The sequence below is a fragment of the Asterias rubens genome, chromosome 1 (assembly GCF_902459465.1).
Source record: "Asterias rubens chromosome 1, eAstRub1.3, whole genome shotgun sequence".
NCBI classification, from domain to species: domain Eukaryota; kingdom Metazoa; phylum Echinodermata; class Asteroidea; order Forcipulatida; family Asteriidae; genus Asterias; species Asterias rubens.
This window is the reverse complement of record NC_047062.1, coordinates 27,894,377-27,920,048: the sequence shown is the minus strand read 5'-3', so window position 1 is coordinate 27,920,048 and position 25,672 is coordinate 27,894,377. Positions and strand designations below refer to the sequence as shown.

At 37.4% G+C, this 25,672-nt stretch overlaps 1 protein-coding gene across 2 annotated transcripts in view; it reads left to right on the top strand.

Moving 5' to 3' along the window:
• LOC117288054 (leucine-rich repeat-containing protein 9-like) overlaps window positions 1-25,672 on the top strand; it is a 77,979-nt gene that overhangs the window by 34,861 nt on the left and 17,446 nt on the right. For both annotated transcript variants that reach the window (XM_033768755.1, XM_033768747.1), the window contains exons 15-25: window positions 2,494-2,630; window positions 5,506-5,692; window positions 8,750-8,809; window positions 9,248-9,379; window positions 10,878-11,144; window positions 12,724-12,901; window positions 15,577-15,797; window positions 21,618-21,737; window positions 22,445-22,620; window positions 23,730-23,793; window positions 25,141-25,301. In XM_033768755.1, coding sequence (XP_033624646.1) covers window positions 2,494-2,630; window positions 5,506-5,692; window positions 8,750-8,809; window positions 9,248-9,379; window positions 10,878-11,144; window positions 12,724-12,901; window positions 15,577-15,797; window positions 21,618-21,737; window positions 22,445-22,620; window positions 23,730-23,793; window positions 25,141-25,301 — 1,703 coding nt within the window. The remainder of the gene's footprint in view (window positions 1-2,493; window positions 2,631-5,505; window positions 5,693-8,749; window positions 8,810-9,247; window positions 9,380-10,877; window positions 11,145-12,723; window positions 12,902-15,576; window positions 15,798-21,617; window positions 21,738-22,444; window positions 22,621-23,729; window positions 23,794-25,140; window positions 25,302-25,672) is intronic.

The following is a 25,672-nucleotide window of genomic DNA, read 5'->3' as shown; positions in this document are numbered from 1 at the left end:
AAGTTGTGCACACAATTTTTCTCAACTTTACTGTCGTCCAACAGGAAAACAAAGCTACAAAAAGTGGTTGAAAATAATCACAACATACCTTTCGTCATTATTTCTTATGTGGACCATGTGCTATTTTTAGACTGTTGTCATCTTGAGATCGCGCTCTACATGTATCTACGGCTGTTTGCTGCGTTGTAATCGCCTCGGGGCGGTATGTGTGCTTAAGGGTTAAAGGAATGTTTTAAAGGAACATTACAGAATTGATTAGAAAAAAAACTTGTCTAAGATCACAGATTTTTATAAAACTTACACAGTCTAATGGTGATGAAAGTAGAAAACATTCCTTGAAATACTTTTGTCCGAATCGTCATACATGTATTTGATGAGAAATACATAAAACTTATATTCGTTTGGAGTTAATCACTCAGTGAGCATTTTGTTTTAAATTGATTCATGCAAAATGTGTAATCGGTTGTTCTTTATTTTCTCGTGACATAGATGGCCGATCCATCTCAAACTTCTACAGGTTTGCCAGTTTATGTATCGATCAATCAATCAATCAGTTTATTTCCACAGTTTCAAAATCACAATCAGTATCAAATCATAGGCAATGTGTTAGTTGGAAATAAACAAATAAATAGTTGTTTGATAAGATTAATTAAATGAATAATAAGCATTGCCATTCGTGAAACTGTGGGGGACCCATACAGAAGCAAGGCTTGTAAGGGTATGGTTCCCTGAGCAAGCTTGTGCATTGAGCCGATAATTATTTAAATTGATGTATTGTAGAAGAAGATACCCCTCCAGGTAGGAAACATGTCCCGGAAAGGACAGGTGTACTCAAAAAGGCTCAATGCACAATCTGCTAACAATGAAAGTAGTTACCTGTAACAACGAACAATGGACAAAACAAACAAAGACAAACAAAGACGGGTCAGCAATGTAAGAAAGGCAACATCTACTGACAATATGAATTCATTGAAAAGTACACTTAGATTTACAATGTAGGAAAGACATTATCTATCAACAATATGAATTCAACAAAGTACACTTAAATTTACGCTTAAATACAGAAAGACTTTTTGAGGCTTTAAGTTGAGAGTTGAGCGAGTTCCAGAGCTTGGGTCCCTCAAGTTTAACTGTTTTATAAGTAAGAGAAGTACGGGTATATGGTATATGAAGGTTGGAGGCTTGACGAGTAAAGTGTGAGTGAATCTCATGATTGTGTGTAAATATACTATTAATTGAGGATGGTAAAGTATTACGGGTAGACTGATACACGAGGGACCCAAGTTGGTGATAATAAATGTCTTTGACTTTAAGAGTCTTATGTTTAGTAAAGTAGGGACTTGTATGTGAACGAAAATCAGCAAAATTAATGGTACGTAAAGCCCGTTTTTGTAGGAGGAGAATTCTGTTCAGTTTGTTGATTGAACTACCTCCCCATGTCAGTATACCATAATTAAGATACGATCCGATTAATGTGTTATAAAGAGAATCTAGTACTTTTGCTGGTACAAGAAATTTGATCTTATTAATCACCCCATAATTTCTAGAAATTATTTTACATAACTGGTCAATATGAGAATCCCACTTTAATCCCGCGTCAATATATAACCCCAAAAATTTAGAACACTCAGTTTTTTTAATAACAGTGTTAACAATTTTAACATCGCAAGGAATTTCATTGGCAGTATTGCTAAACAACATGAAATAGGATTTTTCAATATTGAGAGACAGTCCATTGACCCTGAACCAGTTTGCGACATGTATTAGTGCAGTGTTGACCTTATTAATGAGGTAATTAAGATTACTATGGGAATAAAATAAATTTGAATCATCAGCAAATAATATAAAAGAAAGTTCATCTGAGGATTGTGTGAAATCATTAATATATATTAAAAAAAGTAATGGTCCTAATATTGATCCTTGAGGTATGCCATGTGTTAGGATTCTGGTACTTGAATTAGTACCATCTATGGACACATATTGAGATCTGTTAAAAAGATCTGTATATGGTGGATTACATGAAGTACTTACACTGCTAGCAACTGTTTTGTTAGCAAAAACCAGTTCTGCAATGTTCCTTTAAGTATATATGCAACTGGTATGATCGTAAATGCAAGTTTCTATTGACAGCAGGGCTTGGGATAAGGGCTATGGTTGTCAATGATGGGGTCAAGCTTATGCAATGACAAGCATTTTTAACAATATTGTATATTAAGACAGGCAACTTATTTAAGATATAGGCCTTCCTACTTGTAGTTAATCATTTTTGGGCTGGGACACTATCGTAATTTGTGTGTGGGGTTGGGGGGTGTACATTGGAAATGTAGTGTACCTGCCTTGCTCCTGCCGCTACACAACCCCCAACCCTGCGCCTCCAGGTAACTACTGATGGACATGTACAGCGATGCAGTTTGCTCTCTGTCTGCTTTCAGCAAGTTTAAAATAAGTTTATTATTAAAACATGGTGAATTATTAATCTACTTTTCTATGCAGGACAAACCTCCTTCACCATTGATTGACTTATATGAAGCTAAGTCAGCAGAACGTAAGATGCCTGTAGCCATTCATCAGGATGCACATATTGATGAAGATGTCTTACAGATGGAACCTCATATCAAACCCAGACCAAGGTACATACATATTGGTCATCTTGATAAAGACCAAAGAAATGTAACAATAACATACACAATGCTATTGATTGTTCAGTTGTCTTGTGAACACGCCCAGCTTGCTGTTGAAATAGAGTATTGATACTGTGTGGTGCATTAATTTCAAAATCAACCCATGAGAAAGCTGAACTTTGCCATCCAGCTGAAGTGGAAACATGCACAAATTGCCTAAGTAGACCAGAGTGTGAATATTTATTCATAAATACCTGGACAGTTTATTCATACTGATTGGTCGCGAGGGCATCACGTGGACATAAATAAACTTGTGATATAAATACAGTAAAACCGCGCCAGCTTTAGAACAAGTGTTGTTAATTTATGCGTAACGCAATCAATACATACTGGTACCTAATAAAACATCTATTGACGCTGGCGCGCGTACGCACAACTGTTGAGCGTCAATGCAGTTTTTACCCTTATGAAAACGCAGCCTGATAACATCAGAATTAACTTATACATTTTCTGACATTAATACTCTTTTATGAAAAATGGGCATTTACGAATGGTACTTATAGAGTTGTTACTAGGTCTTAAACAGCTGTTTAAGAACAAGTCACTAATCTTTTAATCCCTCATAAAAGCCATGCCTGTGAAAAGCTTGTGCAGTGAACTGGTAATGACCAATGCTACACAGAAGTACACTGCTATTGTGCGCACCAGCAACATACTGGTTACAAGAAATCGTGTAATCATGCAGTCTCAACATTATTCCAACATGGTCTTTAAAGGTCCTAACAACTCTCTTCTGATAATAATAATAATAATAATAATAATAATAATAATAATAATAATAATAATAATAATAATAATAATAATAATAATAATAATAATAATAATAATAATAATAATAATAATAATAATTATTACTTGCTTACTTGCTAACTACCATCTAGTGTCCAATCTACCTTTTCTTTCTAAAAAGTCATTGAGAAGGTTGTGATATCCCACATCACTGCACACATGGATGATCATACTCTATGGAAATCAAACCAATCTGCAAAAAGATCTGGTCACAGTACTGAGACTGTACTTCATTTGATAAACAATTATACAATATTGGCACTTTGTGACAACAAAGGTGTCTCTCTCGTTCTCCTTGATTTTAGCACTGCTTTTGACACTGTCGACCACCAGATTCTCTTATAGAGGCTTAGTAAAGTTAATTGGTCTTTTGAAAAATGAAATTTCCTGGTTTAGTAGCTACCTTGACCAACAGATCTTGCAGAGTTTCTACCAATGGAGAATTATCACAAATTCAATCACTTGTATATGGAGTGCCACAAAGGTCCATTAGCATTTACCATTTTAATAAGACCTGTTATCTTGAAAACAAAAAACAAATTGAAACAAAATGTTCGTCCTAAACTTTCTTGGGGCCCTAAAGCGGGGCCCCGGACCCCACATGACTTCCTGATGTGTCTCCTCCATGAATAATTTCAAGACAGATTGGTCGCCACCCATGCGGACAAAAGTATAGTGACATTTGTAATGTTGAATGGCAGAATAGTCCAAAAATAAAACCAATGCTATTAATTGAGTTTGTACTGGATAATAACTTGAATATCAGTGGGATCTGTGAAGCATGGCTGAGTGAAGATGATAATGCAGTCTTATGGGTCAACTTGCACCCAAATGGATACACACAAGCAATACTTAGATTGACTAGACATGGCAGGGGGGTTGGAATTTAAGCTTCAAATTTAAAGCTTCAAGTAAGTCTTGTAAGACATTTGAACTTTAAGAGTTGAATGTCTTGATGGATTTGTCAACCAAATTGCTGTTATGTACCACCCCACCATCAGGTTATGGAAGTCTCAGAAATATGTTTGTTGAATTTTCAAACTTCTTGACAAGATCTTTTCCATGTTTACCAACCAATGCTTGATTGCATTTGTTCATTATAAGAGTACTGATCTCTGTTTTTCGGATCTTGCCATAGTAATTGTCATGTCTAATTATTTAGCAATTATATGTGCACGTTAATACATCAAAGCTCTCGCTCACTAAGAATGTCATAACATCTGGGTTGTTAATATAAGGCCCCAACTCAAAAGCTATCAAAATGGCACAGCACAGACAAAGCACAGATCGAGCCAGCTTGAAAGGCAGTGACAGAAAATAGTTATAGTATAAGCTTGGGTGCTTGTCACCTGTCAAACACTAGGTGTTCAGGAACGCATAAGATTCGAGTTACACAAAAGAAAATATGTATTTTTGAAAACCACACCATTAGGGTGTTAGCATGTGTCATATTTCATAATGTGGTTTTAACAGGACCACAACCTGACATGGATACAGGTTCAGTTTGACTGCACATTTATTTGTGTACATAAACAAAAGTAGTTGACATCATGATGACCTCACTGTGATGTGACCTCAAAGTGTAGATGTAACACATAACCCTGCTTTAATAATGTTTCAGCTCATTCGCAAGATGATGTCATTAGAAAAGTACGTCCAATTTTGATTGTGACACGTCCCGACATATAAATATGCAAAGTTTCAGCTTGATCGCGCATTCTTCCTGTAAATTTTAGTCTTTGAAAATGAACACCAGACCATGAGCATACTTCCAGGTATTATCTTTAGTGCGTAATCAGTTGAAAATTGACATGCATGAACCTTTTTTGTTGAAACTGATGACACTTTATCAGCTTCAAAGATTGATCCAGATTGAAACATAATGATTTACTCCATATGACAATCTAAGCATACTGATTGAATCGTTGAGTTGAAATGCTAATTTTATTTGTATGGCAAAAGATAATTAATGTTAATGAAAATATTACTACTTACAGACATTCTGCTTTGTTTAATTTGTCTTTTCTCCAATCAGACTGGTCTCATTATCTGAAGATATTTTACTAAGGCTAGGAGCTGCAAGTTGCCTGACCTTAATCACAGTGCTGAATCTACATGGCAATGGATTAACTAAATTAAAGAGCTTGGCTATGCTAACATCACTGCAGAAACTCATTGTCAGTTTCAATGAACTGTCCAAGTTGGAGGATCTTGCACATATGGTAAACCTACAAATTACATGTTAACGTTTATCTGGATGTCAATATTAAAATTAATAACCTAGTTAATTACTAAAAGCCCCATCACACCAAAGTTGTTCTCGCTACGTTCTGCAAAATGTATCCGAACGGGCTTAAACTGTGTAATTTGAGTGGACGTAGTAGCAACATTTTATGGTATGTTTATGAATTTCAGAATTTCAGGCTCGGACTAGTTTGATTGAGAATGGTTCTCCAGAACTTTGGGCTCGCTCAAAATTTCCAGGCGACCATTCCTTCATGCAATTAGTCTGAGTGGCAATGTACTTAAAATGAGATAATGAACTACAAACGGAATCGCCGGATGTGGTGTTGTCAAGCGTCAATTGGATACTGTAGAAGTATCGTGCTGTCGTGTCCCACAGACCGGGTCAGTTTGTAGTTTGTTTATCCTGTTCACAGACAAACTCAACTCTTATTCTCCTACATAAATTTTACCAGATTTAAAAGTAACTGTAGTAGTATTATAGACGATATCTAGCCAAAGCCTGTGCGACCATTGTCTTTTTAACTTTCAGCAAATTAATTGTCTTCCTCAGTTTTTACCACACATTCCTTGACAGGACAGTATGACAAAATTATGTAGAATTAACTTATTACATAGAAAGTAAGTACTGAAATTCTGTCCCAAAACCATGCCAATATACATGTAACACATTTAAGGGACCCTAACAGTTTCTGCATCTTGCCGTCTTCTCACACTTAACTCACATTAATTTCTGCACAGTTTTTAGGATTCAATTGCCGATTGCAGAGATACCAACATACACGATTTGGGCGTAGCAAATACGTTTTCGAGCCGTGACTACGACGCTACGATAATACTCAATAAAACACGCCAAACAACCGCCCAATATAATTGTATTAAATCGTACAACACATGCAAACAACGAATGAACTATTAAGTGGAAATAAAAATTAAGAAAAATATCAAAATAATTGTAACAGAAAAGAAAAAACACTTTTAATTTTAGAACGCAGTGTTGAATAATAGCGGCGAATTCACTCGACCAATATACGTGTCTCGACGTAATGATTGTTGCGTGCCCTCTCCCCCGCTGGCTGGCCGGTGAGTATTTTTACGCTAGTGCATTGCTGCAAGATCGTACCCATTGATCTCTATTACACCATGGGGAATAGTGCACACGTGCGTGGGGAATGAGGTTGTGTGTGAGCTAACGTGTCACAGTAACCTCATTCCTCATGTATCCACTATTATTGTGCCCGCGCTGTCTGTACATGTTCTTCATCGAAGCTTGGCACAAAAAGTAAGAAATAATGGCGACAAAAAAGGAGACCTTCTGAACAAAAATACCTTCAACTGAGTGGCCTGTGAGGTCTAAGCTAGACAGTTTCCATGTTTTCTTACTAGTAATGTAGCGCCGATGTCCAGACAATGCCCAAAATACGGACACGTATTTTTTGCCCAAAATCCGGACACGTTTTTTTTTTTTTTTTTTTTTTCTTCTCCCAATAGCTTGCTGCATTTCTGACCATTAAAACGAAAAACATTTAAGTAAGGCCACCCTTTGTTATGTTTTTTTTTTTTTTGAAACAAAGTCAGAAGATGAGGGATTTTTTTTTTTTTTTCCCCAGATTTTTTTTTCACTGGCCATTATAAACATTTGTAGCTGTTCTGGTGGTGCATACAGAGGTAATTGTTATTTCACGACAATGCCTGAAAATGAGCTAATTAGCATTGTAGAGAGTAATAGAAAGATCGGTTTAGGGAGCCCAAGCCACGCTCCCCCTTAACTTTTGGGAGATGCTACTCTTTTTTAAAGTTCAATGTTGACATCTCTGCGATTGGTAGTAAATATTTATGGATTGTGTTCTATACATTGTTGTGTCATGCTGTCTCAACACAGAAATTATGTAAATTGTTGAGAAGGACACCTAATTCAAATAAATAGTCAAAAAGACAAAGATTTTAAAATAAATTCTTGTACAAAACACCGTCCTACCGCGACCCAGCAAAGGCGGCACAGCCACCGACAGCTTGCAGCACTTGCGTGCGGGCTAAAATGGAACAGTCTATTCTAGCCAGACCACAACCCATTTTATATTTTTTTAGGACATGTTCTAAGACAGGTTTTGAGAACTAGTTTGGTGTGACTAAAGCTTAAAATGAAGTTGTTAAATCTCCAAAATTGGAGCCTGGGCATTTTCTGCACACATCCTGCCTGCAGGTGCCAAGTGCCAGATAAGTTGGTTGGAGGCTTGAAATAATGTGTCCAAGTTTTCCTGATGTTCAGTTTTAACAGTTCAGGTATACAACAAACATGTTTGTACACATCATAAGGTGTTATATCCTATCGCTTTGCTTACCAGTCTGTACAGCATTTCAAGAAGCACTTTTTACTGGTTAGCCTAAGTTTTATCACCCTCTTATTTTTGTCCATTACTCAGCAGGCCTGATAATTCACGGAGGCAACGGAGGCGATTACCTCCGTTGCCCGATGCCATTGCCTTGGTGACCTTGAAATGCTCCAGTAGAAATTTACAATTTCCTTATAGGGTGCCCTTTGCCAGAGAGAAAATGCCTTGGTGCCCTTGCCCTTTCAAAAACGAAGCATACAGGCCTGACTCAGTTACTACTTCAGAATGTTTTCTTTTATGTCATATTAAAGTAGATTTAGTAAGAATTATAGAACAACTTCTTCAGTCTTTTGGGGATGAAAAAGATGCCTGTGAAAGACACAACACTTTGTACAAAAGAAGGTCATTTTGACTCAATTGAAGTGCAGATTTAGCTTTTGTTTTGAGATGTCTTGTTCCAGAGCTTTTTTACAAAGATTTTTCAATGAAATGTATAAAACAACCTGACATGGTTCATTGTAGCAATGTCTGTCAGCCACTTCTGGGTCTATTTTGTAACCACAATTAAGTATTAGAGTAACTGTTAAGTTATTGAGACTATCCAGTATTTAGCAGTGAGGTTGCTGTGAAGTGCTGAAATGTACATTAATAATTCTGTTTTATTTAAATTAATACGTAGCAATTGATTCAATTTCTGATTAGGCAAGTCTGGAGTACATTGATGCAAGTTTCAACAAGTTGTACACGCTGGATGCTTTCAGAGTATGTATTTTTTTTTTATTTTTTATTATTAAATAAAGTTGGCCACATAATTTTCTCATTTTTTTCTGACCTTATAGAACTAAAATGAAAGGCAAATAGTTTAAACTGTACAAGGTGCCATATAAATCAATAGACCCCTTTGCATAACCCGAAACAATACATATACGCCGAGTTGAAGCGCATGACTTTACGCACAAAGAACAGCGAACCTCCAATGATCTGTCTCCTTGAGAGTGCGATGTCATATGCAAGGGGTTTAAAGACTGAAAAATAGCTTTATGCAATTTACAATTATTTATACTTGTTGTTATCTCATGGTGTGCTTGCAAAGGCTATGGAATAACACTGCTTTTTAGTCTTGAAAATACAACTTGCACTTCATCCGGGGCACTCAATCTGTGTATATTTCTGGACATGTGTTATCATTTGTTATAACAGGGCATGAGTAAACTAAAGACTCTTGATCTGAGCTGGAATGAGTTGAGCAATACAAAAGATGATTTATCTATTCTACGTAAACATGCACCAGGATTAGTGTGTTTAGACTTGAGATACAACAGCTGGCAGAAGGTGAGTAACCTGAACATCAAATACTCCATTAACCCTTTAGCACGCATGCAACATTAAACAAAACGCCATACGCTCCTCAGTGCGCCATGAAAATTCAATCGATTTTTGGCCGTATCCAGAAATCATCGGATAACTGTCCGTGTGTGATTATTTTCTTGTGTTACATGTTGAGTTTATTTTGTGGAGGATGAAATCATCTTTTGAATGATTTTCACAGTTGCTTTGTTTGACTCACTTAATTCAAGCTTTCAGGTTGGAAACATAAGAGAGATCAAAACAAAATTGAAAACATTGTTTGTGTATCAAGTACAGGTTTGTTTACGTGGAAAGTTGTGCACACAAGTTTTCTCAACTTTACTGTCGTCCGACATGAAAACAAAGCTGTGAAAAGTGGTTGAAAATAATCACAACATACCTTCAGAAATGAAAATGACACAGATACAGATACCTTCTGTACTTAAATCTTTTGTAAAATCCTTTCAAATCGCGGTATTCCATGTGTAAAAACACAAAAAAGTTTGACGTGAAACAAGCGGGAGACTGCCATTACTGTGTACATGCACGCGTAGTACGTGGTACATCTTCTATATGGTCCTGCTACACAGAGAAAATGTACGGCTCCACACAGAAAAAGCACCCACTCATACATGTGTTGTTTGATTGTGAAAGGACTTTCGACCTTTGAACCTTATGTCATTTTTTCTTCTGTGGACCATGTGCTATTTTTTAGACTGTTGTCATCTTGAGATCGCACTCTATCTACGGCTGTTTGCTGCATTATAATAGCATGTTTATAACTCAAATTACACCATGTCAACCTGCGCGGCAAGTGTGGGCGGTATGTGCGGTAATACGCAGGGCGCCTCCGGGCGGTATGTGGGCTAAAGGGTTAATCACACTAATCTGTGAACCATTTGGTCTCTTTGTTGCAATTATTTACAAACCTGTACTGACTGTCATGAGTGAACTGATTTTATGATTGTTGTTATCTGTACAGTCATAAACAAATTGGTTGATGGACTGTAGGTATAAACATTGTACATGTATGAGGCAAAGGATACATCTTAAAGACACTGGACACTTTTGGTAATTGTCAAAGACCAGTCTTCTCACTTGGTGTTTCTCAACATAGCATAAAATAACAAACCGGGTAAAACTTGAACTCAATTGGCTATCGAAAGTGCTAGATAGTAATGGAAGAAAACACCATTGACACACAAGGTTGTGTGCTTTTAGATGCTTGATTTTGGGACCTCAAAATCTAATTCTGAGGTCTCGAAATCAGAGTCAAGTATTTCAGTGGAAAATGATTTCTTCCTCGAAAACTACATTACTTCAGAGGGAGTTGTTTCTAACAATGTTTTATACTATCAACAGCTCTCCATAAGCACAGAATCCAGATTCAATGAAGATTTGTTAATCAAAATGAACAGTTTGACAATAGTAATAAAATGACGGTTTAACAAAAGGATTTGTAACTTTGATTTGAATTGAGCAGCCTGATGGTTTAAGACTGCGTACCATAGGGAGACTGAAATCCTTATCAATGCTAGATGGCCAAGCAGTGACTGAGAGTGAAGCAACTGCAGCTTTACGTATGGCAGCTGGATCTCGTATATCTCAAGTATCATTACTAGCTCATACCAGGACTGATGTAGTTCGGCCAAGAAGCTTAAGTCTTGCATCATGTGCACAGCTGCTTACACTCATTAGTCGCAATAAACCAGACCGATTGAGTGAGAATGACAGCAACTGGTATAGCAAGGTATGTAGGATTACTAGAAAGCTATCTTTAGATTCTAAACAATTAAAATGTTTTTTAATTCATCTGGGAGCAGACATGTTTGAGATACTATTGAGGAACAGGGTATTTTTAACCAGCAAGTAGTCTGCTGTAATAACATTCTCGTTGTTACACAATAAGGAATGTGTCTTGCACTACAAGAGGCAAATTCAGTAAGGTCCTGGCTTAAGCTCAACCTGATTGGCTGTAGGAGTGGAGCAGAAGGTGAGTTGCTTGGGGACAGGGGAAACAAAAAGATTGAGAGCATGGTTATCGACCTAACTCGGCGAGCGCAGCAATTTTTGAACTTTTTTGATAAATAAATCGGGTCACCGTTAGCAATTAATACCGCCCTCTCTTGACCTCTAATTGAAAAAATACTGCCATCTATTGACAGAGAGAGGTTCAGAAAGATCGTAGTGCTTTTTTTTCCGTCTGAATCGGTGAAGAAATAAGGTGTTTATTTTTTTACCATCTTGGGCACAACTTTTACTAAATTTCCTACTTTAAAGGAATGTATACATGCATTGACGGCCGGGTATTCTGTCAAACCTTCATTATATCCGTCAAATCCTTGTCCATTTCTGAGTAAAAAGGTTGGGTTTTGTTCATGCGCGAGGTCGCGCATGGAACTTACGGAGGTTTTACATGAAAACTAAGTACTCGGTAAAATCTTGTTTTTGAACATTTGAGTGTGCGTTAAGGGATAGGGCGGCAACCTTAGCAGTGCGGGGGATCTTTTTATCTCAGTCGGCGACCAGAAGAGCCGGCGCGTGTTTGTTGTCTTTTGGAAGGCATAACTCATTAAAGAAAGCACATATGACAGTGGCGTTTGCACCATGGAGTTTCTCCTGAGGAGATTTTTAATTTGATGTAAAGTTGGAATTTATTTGGAAAAAAGGAATTTTTGCTGTACAAAACACATGTATATGCGGTATATGCAGACTATCGTAGGACAAAAGTTGTGAACGCCGGCAATACGCTAAGCATTCAGTACGGAAACGTTATATATTGTGGTTACTAATACGGTTTGCATACTGGAGCTTAATTGGTCATCGGAGTTGCAAGAAAATGATAAAAGACAAAACACCCTTGTTGGACGAATTTGTGTGCTTTTAGAAAGGAATAAGAGTCTTTTATTATTTGAGTGAGAATTAAATTGCCCCTTTCTCAATAACTACGTTACTTCAGAGGGAGTCGTTTCCCACAATATTTTATACTATCCACAGCTCTCCAATGCTCGTTACCAAGTCAGTTTTAAGTTAATATTTGTTTTGAGTAATTACCAAACGTGTACTTTCCCCTTTAAGGTTTGACAAGGCCTATTAATATTTTAATAACGTCCGTTTCAATGACTTGTTTTGTGATGTAAGCTTTCATATGTGCGTAAAGACAGTGTAGTCACATCACATGATTCAGGACAAGCGTTTGGACTAAGGAGGTTTGGCCTGTTTGCATGGTAATGATGTGGTCGTTCAGATTCAATATCATGTGAGTTGTGTTTGTTGTGAAATAAATCAGTAATAGTATACATACATGAGTTGTTATGACTTGAATGCAGGTGACTACACTCTACCTGGATGGACAACACCTCAGTAAACTATCTAACCTAGAGAGATTAGAGAACTTACGCTGGGCTTCATTCAGTGATAATGACTTGACAAAGATTGAAGGCTTGGACCAATGTAGTCAACTTGAGGAACTGTCTCTGCAAGATAACTGCATTTATAAGCTAGAAGGTTGGTTTGTGCTCTTATTTTCCTACAATTTATTATAAATTGCTGACTATTGGTTTGTGGGCCTTGAACATGCATTGGTCGATTTGACCGTCAACAATTATTTGAAATGTGAAATTGCTAGAAGTAAGAAAAGTTATTAACTTTTGAAAACAAAATTCATTCAGGATTAGTGAAGATAAGTTGAAAACAAAAATTAACCGATTGATGACGCCCAAAATGTTCATGGTGCAGCAGTCAGCTATGAGTATCCATTATATCAATGCATACTGCACACAGTGTGCTTATCATACATTTGTGCGGCGAGTACAGTACTTGTATTGTACCCTATTCACTGGACACATATTTTGTCAATATCCATGTAGCTTTTTCCTTGTTCAACCCTCAAGTTATTAAAAATTTACCCTTTTAGTTTCCCTTTTCATGGTTTGTCACTTTATAAATATGACGAGGCTCGAAATCTGACCCCCGTTCGACTGCCAAAGGTTGGGACAAAATTAAGTTTCTTAAAATGTAAAATACATTTGTTTTGTAAACCAAAATTTTGTGTTTAATTCAAAATCAGAAATGCAAAATGTGTTAATTTGTTTGTAAAGATATAAACACACATTTTCTATAAAATGTTATGCATTTTGACCTTGGTTCAAAGTTCGTTTTGTCACGCAAACACTTTACAATGAATTTTTGTCACCTGAAAATGGTGTTTAAACAAGCATGTTGTGACTTCTAAATGGGATATACAGTCGACTCCCGTTATAACGAGGTCCGCCGGACTGGCCCATTTTCCTCGTATTATCCGAACCTCGTCTTAAACGCAGCGCGCTAAATATAGATACACACGTCATCATTGTGCATGCACACAACACGTGTACGTGCATATACATTGTACACAACACGTGTACGTGCATATACACTTGTGTTAGCCTGCACGGAGCTGTTTGCTTATCAGAACAGCAATTACGAGCATCTTGTACACAAGAATATCATTGCTAAATGTCTTTTATTGAGTGATTAATCAGGGAAATGTAATATTTTGTACAATTTATGATAACAATATAGCAAAGAGATGTCAACTTGCCGTTCAGAGCGAGTGGATTCTGCCGCGTAGCGCATGGTATGAACATGATGCATGCACTGAACGTTCATTTTCGTTGGTGATCGACATGGAGTATCATGATAACAGCATGTCAAGCGTGGGACACCAGCGAGATGTTTCTGGAGTTCCGTTGCACATGGACTGAAGGGAGTGATGATTGTATAAAGGAGCTTGTTTCAGTTATTTGCCGTTTCCTTTTTTAGCTGTTCCGATCCAGTTGTTTTGTTTCATTTTTCAATTTCTCCTTTTAATTCTTATAACAGTATTTAATTCATTAAATCTTTGTGTATCTGTGTCTTTTAAAATAATTTTCTTTTTGATTTATATTATTGATTTAATAAAATCTTTGCGTATCTGTGTCTTTTAAACCATCTCTATCTTTTGATGTGATTGAATTAAATATTCCGTACGGGCAACCTTTGTTTTTTTCTTTCTTTTCTTAAAAAAAAAAACATTTTTGGAAACGGAGGAATCTTCATTCATTGAATTGTTATTATTGAATTAATAACAATATTTTTAATTGAAAAAGGGGCTCTACTAAAAAAAAAAACTCGAACAGCGCTGACGTTTTTGAAGTTTTGCATGGATGATACGAGCAAGGATTAATCATTAGAACCCCCAAATACTGCCGAGTGCGTTCGCCGACATGAATTTATTAAGTAAGCGGCATGTTTTTGAAATTGAGAAGGATTGTCGTCAGTGACTAAACCGTTGGTGGTTTTGAGCCACGCGCGTGATTTAAGCCCTCTATTGTCTGCTTGGGTAAACCAGTCCGTTGAATAGACTGGTGGCACTCTACGAGCACCATGCAATTATCACCTCTATTGTGTTGATCATGGGGTTTAAGGGCTTCATGTCATTTCTCAACCTTGACGAAGGTAAGCTTTTTTTACACACTTATTCCAGGCCCTCGCTACAAACGTCTGAAAACAATACATTTTGTCTCCAAGGGACCGCAAAATTACCTCGTTATAACCGTGTTCTCGCTACTTCCGTGCTCGTATAATCCATATTTTAATGCATTGAAACACGCACGGGGCAGTTCGGGACCGGCAAAAAACCTCGTAATAACCGGAACCTCGTTACATGCGAGCTCGTAATAACGGGAGTCGACTGTATATATCAAAACAAAATCATAAACTACAGAAATGTTTACCCTAGAAATGACATATTACAATATTTGTTAAAGTTATTTTCACCCCTTTCACACTTTTGTCAGTTAAAATGGGGGTTAGATCTGTATTGTAAACTTGCAGTTAAAGGTTGTAAAGGCTTTAACTGGCACCAGCACATTATCCTGGAAGTCATTGGTTCAAATCCCATTATAGTCACACTTCGTTTGCTCAACCCCAACTAATGCTCAAAAAATTATGAGTTAATGTCTGTTAAAGTGTTTGAACTGTTTAATAGAGAAGCATAATTTATTTCACTTTATGATGTTTGGTTCCCTGTCCTGCAATCTATTACCATGGTATAACAAAACAATTGTTGCACACTGTGATGGAATCTATGGGATTTGTACACCCAATGGTGTAGCACATGTTTGAATGCAGAATAATTGTACAATGTATATTCCTTTCAGGTATTGGTAAACTGAGCAAGTTGCACACTCTGAACCTAAGTTGTAATAACATCAGCTCTATAGAAGCATCAGGGTTGGAAAGATTGACTCAGCTACAATGTCTGGCACTCAGTAATAACAGGATTTCATCTCTGACTGGTATTGCACAAGTCTTGTCACTGCTGGAGTTGTACATTGGTAATAATTACATCAAGAACATGAGAGAGGTCTTCAATCTGAAGGTATTTAGCATTCTTTGCATTCAATTCAAATTTCAGACATTTAGAACAAATCAAGTTGACTAGTGAGGAGAATTGATGTGTGGGTGAGGGCCCATTTTCATGATGCTATTCAGCAGTAGATTCGCTGAACCCTGAGTGGATGTTTTCATCTTGCCTATGGTATCGAGAGGAAACTTGAAGCAAAACTGTTACAAATTGGGCCCTGTGTAACATCTGACAATAACGCTAGTTCTTCAATTTTGTTTGTAATCTTTTAATGTATTTACTGGGCCTAAAAATTAAATGAATAACTAATTATTGTTATTGTGAAGTTTGATTGGTTGAGAACCAATCACGTGCCGTACAACAAATACGCTTGTTATACCTCGGTAACAAACAGTGAATTTTGATTGGTTGAGAACCAATCATGTGACGCGCAACAAAAACTCATGTTACATGGCTCAACGGGCTGGGTAACACTTGATCGTTCCCAGCGTTGGTCGATTTCCAGTGCTGTGTATGAAATAACCGTGGGTTCGAGGAATTGTTTCTTGTTCGTCTGCTTATTAAACAATGAATAGACCGTTGTAATAATGTTTGAAGATGACAACAGAACTTCGAGAAGAGGAATAACAATTAAACAAAGGTATAACAAAACAATTGTTGCACGCTGTGACTGGGGTCCATTGGTTTTGTACACCCTCGAGGGAATTCCTTGTTCTTGTGGTAAAGTGTACATTGGCGAGACAGGTAGAGACCTCACTACTAGGCTGAAAGAACACAAAGCACACGGCCGCAAAGGGGAATATGACAAATCTGCCATTGTCAAACACTCCACCGATTTAGACCATGTCGTAGATTGGATTTATTATTATTATTATTATTATTATTAATATTATTTATTCAGCCATTTCAACAATACATGACAATACAAAAAATACTTCCAGATGGGCTAGGAGAAACAAAAGCAAAATAATTACTGTGGTCCATAGACCTGCCTCCCCACATCTGGTTGTAATACCAGTAATAAAACAAGTAATAAAATATGTATTAAGCAATTTATGTACAAAAAGATAGGAAAGTTAACTATAAATAAAACATGTCTATGTACATCAAAATTTGGCAACTGAAACAAAAAATAATATAAAGCATGGACTATTTGAGATAGAACCAGTTTTAGGAGTGAAAAATTTGAGAAACTTGCACAGTGTAAAAACAAACTAACAACAAACAAAAACAGAAACATTCCTAAACACTTAAATAATGTAAGTAGAATGCAAATTAAATTTAAGTGACCAAATCTATAAAGAGAAAAGAAAAAAATCCATCAAAAATAATATGTAAATAAATAATTTTATGAGTAAATAAACAAATAAATTAATAAATAGAAAAATACAAAAATAAGTAAACAAATAAATAAACAAACAAACAAATAAATAAATAAATATACATAAATATTTAACTCCTTGAAATATAGTATAGGTTAAAAGTAAATTGTGGGATTGCGCATAGTTGTTATGAAACTGTAAAAGGATTAAGCAAAAGACCAGTTAAGAAATATGAACTGTAGCTACACTATCTTCATGCTTCAGAGCTTTTAAAAAGGATGGCAGAGAAGTTAAAATGGCACAATTGCGGAATTCGATTGGCAGAGCTGACCAGAGCCTGGGAAATATGTGGATAGCACTCAGATGCAAAGATTGAGTTCTGGCAAATAAATGTTTGAATGTTAAAACGCTATCATATCTATGGTTAACAATAATGTTCTTATTAACAGATTCACATTTAATTGTAAAAAAAAGACACTTAACAACAAATGAGGTCATCAAACAATTACGGCGACTTGATAAAGAAGACCATTTTAAAGCACAAAGTCTGTCGGTATATGACACTTCTCCAAATCGTTGACCTAATATAAATCTAGTTGCACGCCTCTGAGTTTTAGGCAGCCACGCAGGAATCCCATACTCCAAGATTGGAAGAACTAGACTCTTATACAAACATAGTTTAGCACTAACAGATGATTTAAATGCGACAGTCCTTACTAATCCTAGCATTCTATTTGCACGAGAAACAACATCCTTAACATGATCATTCCAAGTTAGCTGAGAATTTAAAGTTACACCAAGGTACTTAAATGAACTAGTAATGGATAATTGAGAGTGATCTAACATGTAAATGGGCAGCTGCAAATTACGTTTTCTAGTGACATGCATTACTTTAGATTTAGTGGCATTAAAAGTCATTCCATTGTTGGTACACCAGTTGCATAGGTTGTCTAGATCCTGTTGTAAAACAGTTACATCATTAATAGATTTGATTGATCGATAGATTAATATGTCATCAGCAAATAATACACAACTAGAATTTAATCCAAATGTAATGTCATTAATAAACAAGTTGAAGAGCAAGGGGCCGAGAACACTCCCTTGTGGTACGCCTGAATGAACATTGGCCCATTTAGATGTTTCCCCAAGAAAGTGCACCCGTTGTTGACGGCCGATCAGACAATCTTTGACCCATCTCCAAAGAGGACCCCTAATGTTAAACATAGTACTAAATTTGGTAAGCAAGTGATGGTGAGGCATACGGTCAAAGGCTTTAGACATGTCTAGAAAGACAGCATCTATCCTGGGTGGACTACGCTGGTCAAGAACAGAAGCCCAAGCATGGTGAACATTTAAAAGCTGGCTCACACATGATCTTTGTGCAACAAAACCATGTTGGCTTTCGTTTAAAAGGCCATTGTCACCAAGATGCATCTTCATACTATTAGACAATACTCTCTCCATCAACTTGCTTACCAATGAGGTGAGGGCAATAGGCCTGTAATTAGCTAGAAGGGAACAATCACCTGACTTAAAAACTGGAGAAATATTAGCAAGTTTCCAACTTTTAGGAAGTTGGCCGATGACAAGAGAGATCTGGAATATTTTATGTAGTATGTGTGATAAAGGATCTATAGTGTTACGCAAAAACGCAGCGCTAATACCATCAGGACCAGGGGCCTTCCCCACAGGAAGGGACTTGATGATGTTACGAATATCACCGACGGTAAATTGAACAGAGGAAAACTCAGGAATAGGAAAATCACAATTTGGGGGTTCATCACTGACAGTAACAGATGGAGAGAAAACAGGAACAAAGTGATCATTAAAAGCATTGGCTATGTCAAGAGGTTTACTTAAAACATTTGGGCCATGATTAAATGAAGGAGGGGCTGGAGCTTGTTTCCTACTGCGGACAAAAGCCCCAAAATGCTGTTTGTTATCATTGGATTTAAAGAGACCATTAACAAATTAGGCTCGAATCATAGCACCTGGGAGACATTGGTATACAAGGCGTATAAGGGAAGCTATCGAAATACACAGACACGACACTGTGCCACAAGATATCGGCTATTTCATCAGCAGTATTTGGCACACTATCCTATCCCGAACAACCCCCACATACTGACACGCCTCACTACACCCGAGGGGTTTCTAAAACAAGTCTCCTGACGATGACTAGAGCAAGCTAGTCCAAACGTTGAGACCAAACCCAAGAACTGACTCCGCAGTAGTACAGTTCTATACCATTCGTCCAGGTAAAAGTTAATAAGCAGGAAAGTTCTTTTCAGAACTGAGAAGTCTCCCGAACACCCGAACAATCTACTCCGCGGTAGTAGAATAAAGCAAGACAGTTCTCTAAGAATAAACTCTACCTGGCAAGTAGATACACACATTGTGTTATCGCAAGCCATACATATATATATTGATACCTCACCATGTAATGCCTCAAATCCTATATATGCATACTATAATGTCGCTACAGTCGACTCCCGTTAATACAAGGTCCGCCGAACTGGCCCTTTTTTCTTGTATTATCTCGTCTTAAACGCAGCGCGCTAAATATAGATACATACGTCATCACTGTGCATGCACACAACACGTGTACTTGCATGTACACGTACATGTACATGACATAACGACTGCACGTGTGTACACAGATGCATGGCAGAGCTGCAATTGACTACTGTGTGCATAGAGTAGAGTGTGCGATGTACTGCACAAACAAACACAAAATTGGGCTAATAAAACTATTTAACTAATTTAGTTAAGTTTTAAATTCAATTTTAAAATCAATTAACATTTCACAAGATTGAAAAAATGTGTGAGATTTTAACTTGCGTTCATAATTTGGGAAGTTTCCCTTGCAAAACTTTGGTCGCCGGCAGTTTATTGCCAATGCAATAAATAGAGTCTTGGTTTTCATTGGTAAAAACCTATTTAATGCTGGATGGTTCATTGCTACTGCGAGATACCAGGGAAAATCTTGCTGCTGCAATCGTATTGCACACGCTGTGAAAAACTTCGCCCGTAGCAGTCAATAAAATAAAAGCTGAATTTTCATTGGTAACCACTAATGTTATAATAGATGGTTCATTGCTAACGCGAGATACCAGGGAAGATCTTGCTGTTCCGTGTTATATTCCTCATGTATGTGTGTGCACGTGCAATACACCTAGTTGCAACTAGCAGTTAACCAAAAAAAAACAGAATCTTCATTTTCATTGGTAAACACCTGTGTCATGTTAGATGGTTCATTGCCAGTGTGGGATACCAGGTAAAATATTGCTTTGCATTCAATAATATTGATCACGCAACTAGTTTTGCGTGTAAGGTGAGGGTGGTTTCTTTCTTCTGAAAATGCTTATGTGCGTTTACACTCAGTGGAACAGTATCTTTTCTAAAGATTTCTGGATTGTTTGAACCATGGAAACCTCATAATCCCTCCATTGTCCGGAGTTTGGAATTAGCAATTGCTGACTCGATCGTGACTCCCGATTTCGGATTAGCGGTAGCGTCCACTTAACAAAACATCTCTTTTGCATGTCTTGTAAAAGCCACAAATAACAACTTTACAGTCTGTACAGGTATTTTCTTTGTTGGTTTTTGTATTGTTCTCGTTATAAAAGGGTTTTTAACAATGTTATCTCGTAATGGGTCGCCCAAAGTACCCCGTTATAACCGTGTTCTCGCTACTACCGTGCTCGTATAATCAATATTTTAATGCATTGAAACACGCATGGGGCAGTTCGGGACCGGCAAAAAACCTTGTAGTAACCGGAACCTCATAATATGCGAGCTCGTAATAACGGGAGTCGACTGTATAATGTTTGAAGATGACAAAATAACTTTTAGAAAAGTTTTGTACACCCTCGGGGGAAAATGGCACTTTCGCCTCGGGTGCCATTTCCTCCCTCGGGTGTACAAAAATACCATGGACCCCGCCCGTCTCAGCATGCATCAATTGTTTAGTACATGCATTATACATGCATATTTATGTTGTTTTGATTACAGAGTTAATAATGAACACCCGGATGTGCTAAACGAACAATCACTCACCCTCTCGTTGTGACGTCATGCACCTGGGGCCAGCCCTAAGTGACCCGTTCCACAAGCAGGGCACTTGGGGCTGACCTGGGTGAGCCCCTGGAATAACGTCAAAGCTTTTTGAACGTACCAGGGGCAGACCGGGGCCCAGGGAAGCACTTATTCATAAACTAGTTTGAATGCACAAAAGTATATCTTTATATGCCACCCTGAAACTCATGTAGTGTACATGATATGCAAATAAGTTGTAACCCATTGACTGAGTTGGAGTCTGATTGTACCCTTAACTCTCTCCTTTATTTCTGATTGGCCTGGATGTGCAATACGTGTACATGTATATATATGTACATGGTAAACAGCTAGTCACATTAATCAAACCACACATCCCGTCTGTTAGTAATTGCAAACAACATTAAGGATTTGAAGAGCTAAACTGGCTACTTATTTAATACATCTTCTTTTTCAGAATCTGCCAAACTTTGTCATCTTAGATCTGTGTGGTAACCCTGTAGCCTCAGTGGATAATTACAGGTTGTTTGTCGTTTATCATCTCAAGACACTAAAGGCATTGGATGGCATTGCAGTGGTAAACCTGTTTACATATTTGATATATATTATTGTTGGAAAATAATTGTGGTTTAAACAAAGACAAATTGACTCAACTTTAACCTGCTGGAGCTCTACCCACTGAGCTCTCTAGCGCTGTGTTAGCAATCCTCCTATCGTGTCATTATCAGTGTTTGGGTGCCAGTCAGAAGCCATACACAAACATTTGTTAACCTCCCTGTAGCCAGGGATCACACCCAAAGTTACAATTAATAACAATTAACAATTAATAAATACAATATAAAAGAGGAGTTTTTCTCGGTCCCCAGCTCCTATAAAAAGTAGCGAATATACATTTTCAGGATAAATGCACAAGAATCTTCACACAGCGTATCAATATTCATAATGCCCAATTCTTTTTTCCCCATTATAAAGATAGCCGCCGCGAAAGATACTTTTATTCATTTGTTCGAAAATGAGCAAGAATCTTTGCCACCAGAACATGAGTCTGGTGCATTTACCAGAAATGTACAATGTTCTTATTGTCACATCTTGCCAGAAATGTACAACCTTCTTACTTCTTAAGAATGTATATATACATGTAAACTTTCTTGCAAAAATAGTTAATGGTCTGACATTTCGAACCTACTGTAGCAGAGTCTTTCTCAAAAGATAAATATTTCTCATTTGAATATCTTTTCTTACACATTTGTTTCCTTCTTTTATTTTGTGTTATTAATGTTATAGGAATCTTCTGAAGGGGGTACTGCTAAGGATAAATTTGGAGGTCGTTTGACTCAAGACTTTGTTGCAGAGAAGTTAGGTCATTCTAACTTTCATGAGGTACGGGAGCTGGACTTTCCCCAGAGTATCTTGAGACAAGTAGACCTAGGAACTGGAGAACACTTCATTAACTTGAGAAGGTAGTGTATCGCAGTTAAGAGTTTAGTCCACTTTTAGGATGTTATTCTTCATTATTACATTTGTTTCTTTACATATATTTTATTTCAATAAGCACAACATACACTGTGCAAGTCTGGTCTTTGTTTGGTCCCAATAAGTAAAAACTGAATCTTGAATTTTGTCAGGGAATTCCCACATGGTCTGTTGTTCCCAGCTGGCATGAAAATCTCCGGTTTAAACCGGAATTCTGCTTTGTTTTCTGTCAATTTAATTTGTAGTCTTCAAGTTCAATGTAAATTTGATAGAAAATTGGGGGGGGGGGGGGGTGAGGTTTTGTAGTAGGTAGTGTGAATGAGTGTTTTTCCAACCTATATGGCAGAGTATCCGCAGCACAACATTGCAAAAGACTGGCTTACGTTATTTGTGAAAAAACACACTCTGTTCTATGTTTGTCAAATGTCAAAAAGCGGACTGGCTTGCAGGGCATTTGTGTTTTCAAACACGACTTATCTTGTTATTTTTAGGAACACAAACTTAAACAATACTGCTGAGTGACATAATGATCGTTACATGTACATGTATATTTAAATCCATCCCTCCTGAAATACATTTTAAAGGAACACGTTGCCTTGGATCAGTTGAGTTGGTCTTTGAAAAACGTTTGTAACCATTTGTTATAAAATGCATATGGTTAGAAAGATATTTTAAAAGTAGAATACAATGATCCACACAAATGTGCCTTTTACTTTTTCCTTTTACTTTGCGGACTCACACGGTCGGCCATTTATGGGAGTAAAAAAATTGACTCCCATAAATGGCCGACCGTTATATTCTACTTTTAAAATATCTCTCAAATCATGCATTTTATAACAAACGGTTACAAACGCTTTTCAAAGACCAACTCGACCGATCCAAGGCAACGTGTTCCTTTAAGACATGTATACTACACTTGGTGAGTGAATACAAATACCAAACAAGTTGATTGGTGATCAAAGTGGGTGAGGACAGTATATGTTTTACAAGATAATCATTGAATAGAGCTAAAACCATCCAATGAGGAATATTCTTATGTGTAGGTACATGTAGATAACTCCAATGTTCTGAATGTCTGTTGGCTTTTTTTCTACAGTGTGAATCTAGAGCACAACAACTTGCAATCCTTCAGTGGTCTTGTGTATTTGGTGAACCTTAGGGTAAGTACTTAAACTTGCTCAGAGAGCAAGTAAAACAGTAGCGAAAACTCAAGCAAATCAAAGTAGTGAGTTTTACGAGTGCCAAACCTGGAATTTCTGCTGATTTAGGGCATAATTATATGGCTTGGCTTACCATGAACACCATTTAACTGTTAGTTGTACAGTAGAAAAACATTCATATTTCATTGATATCACTGAAAGAGTGGTTCACAACAACACAAATTAAGTAGAGAGATCTAGGCTAAAAAGTATCATAATTAAGGTGTATTCATGTTAGAAAAAATTGTCTCATATTCGACAATGATGTAATTTTGCTACAGTTGATGCTATACAAATCTGTATACTAGTCACTTGGTTCTAAGCATGTTTTAAAATAAATAAAAATGTTTTTTTGTAGTCACAGTCACACAACATCATTTATTAACACTAGCGGCGGCACCTGCTAGAAATCATTGCATATAGAATTTTGAATGTAGTGTGGTGTAAGGGGGGAAGGGGCACTCAGAGTCACAATACCCCGTTTCATGGATGTTTTCCCTGTTCAGTTTATTATTTTCCTGTCCCATATCATTATTAGTCCTTTTTCTCCCATTTTCCCTTTAACGTATAATTTCCCTAGCTCCGCTAATTTGTTCCCGTAATTGTTTGCAATTCCTTGACCCCCTCCCACAGACGTACACCACTGTGTACCCCTTCCTCTCCATGTCCCACTTGCTGTAAACCTCCATCGTACCTCCGTTCCCCGTGGCGATCCTGTGCTTTGTTCTTTGCATACACTGTGTATGCGCTAAGTTACTGACACTCGCGCTACTGTGACATCACAAATGGAGCCTGACGGGTATGAAACAATGCAGACCCCTGACAACCCAACGGTAGGCCCCCCCCCCCAGCCCCCGAAGTTACTGCAGGCTCGCATTTGACTGTGACATCACAAAGGGCGATTGGCTGGTCCCATGCGTACCTCGAAGGTGACCCCAGGATGCATCAATGCAGCAGGGTGCGGGCACCACTTGATGTTCAAACAAGGCAGCGCCCATATTCCAAGATCATTCGAGGCCTTTATCGAAACGACTTGATTTGGCTTTGAATTCGGCTCAGGCTTGTTTTGACAATTCCGCGTGCTTTGTGTATAAGCGCCCAGGGTTTCAGACTAGAGAACGGAGCCTCAAGCCGAATCCAAAGCTGAAGCCTTGGTTTGGAAAAGGGTCATAGTAGAGATGTAACATAAATCAGATTATACAGATTCTTATAAACTGCCTGATATGGAAAATCCTTGGTGTTAATTGGTTAGTGCAACAAAGGGTCAGCCTTATTTTGACATTATTATTGACGTTTATGTGTGATTAGGTTTTGTGCTTGAACCACAATCATGTTGAATGTATTGTACCGCGCCTGAAGGGAACTGGACCTAAGAGTAATCATAAAGGATTCAAAGAAGACCAGGCCGATCTCTACAGTCCAGGAAACTTCACTCCTATCCTGGAAAATCTGGAAGTTCTTCATTTAGGGTGAGATTGAACAACAATGAAATGTGTGTGTTTTGGAAAAATTTGCTTGTGATTTTACATTTTTGAACTAGCAGAAAGTGTGTTATGGCACTTTTTAATGAATTTTTCTATTGTATTAATATTACAACAATATAATATCAAGGTCAAATAAAAGGTGTATCATTATTTATGACAAGAATGACTAATGCATAGTGTCCTGTATAGTAACCCTGCTGTATCTACAATTATGTACAATTATGTACTGTCAACTCTTGGTTGAAACTCGTGTTACCCTGTATTTCCCAAGGTACAATGTGGTTATGTGAGCTTCAACCTGAGTTACTTTAATTTAACATTCCTCCCTAATAAATAGTGAACAGTGCTAATGTTAT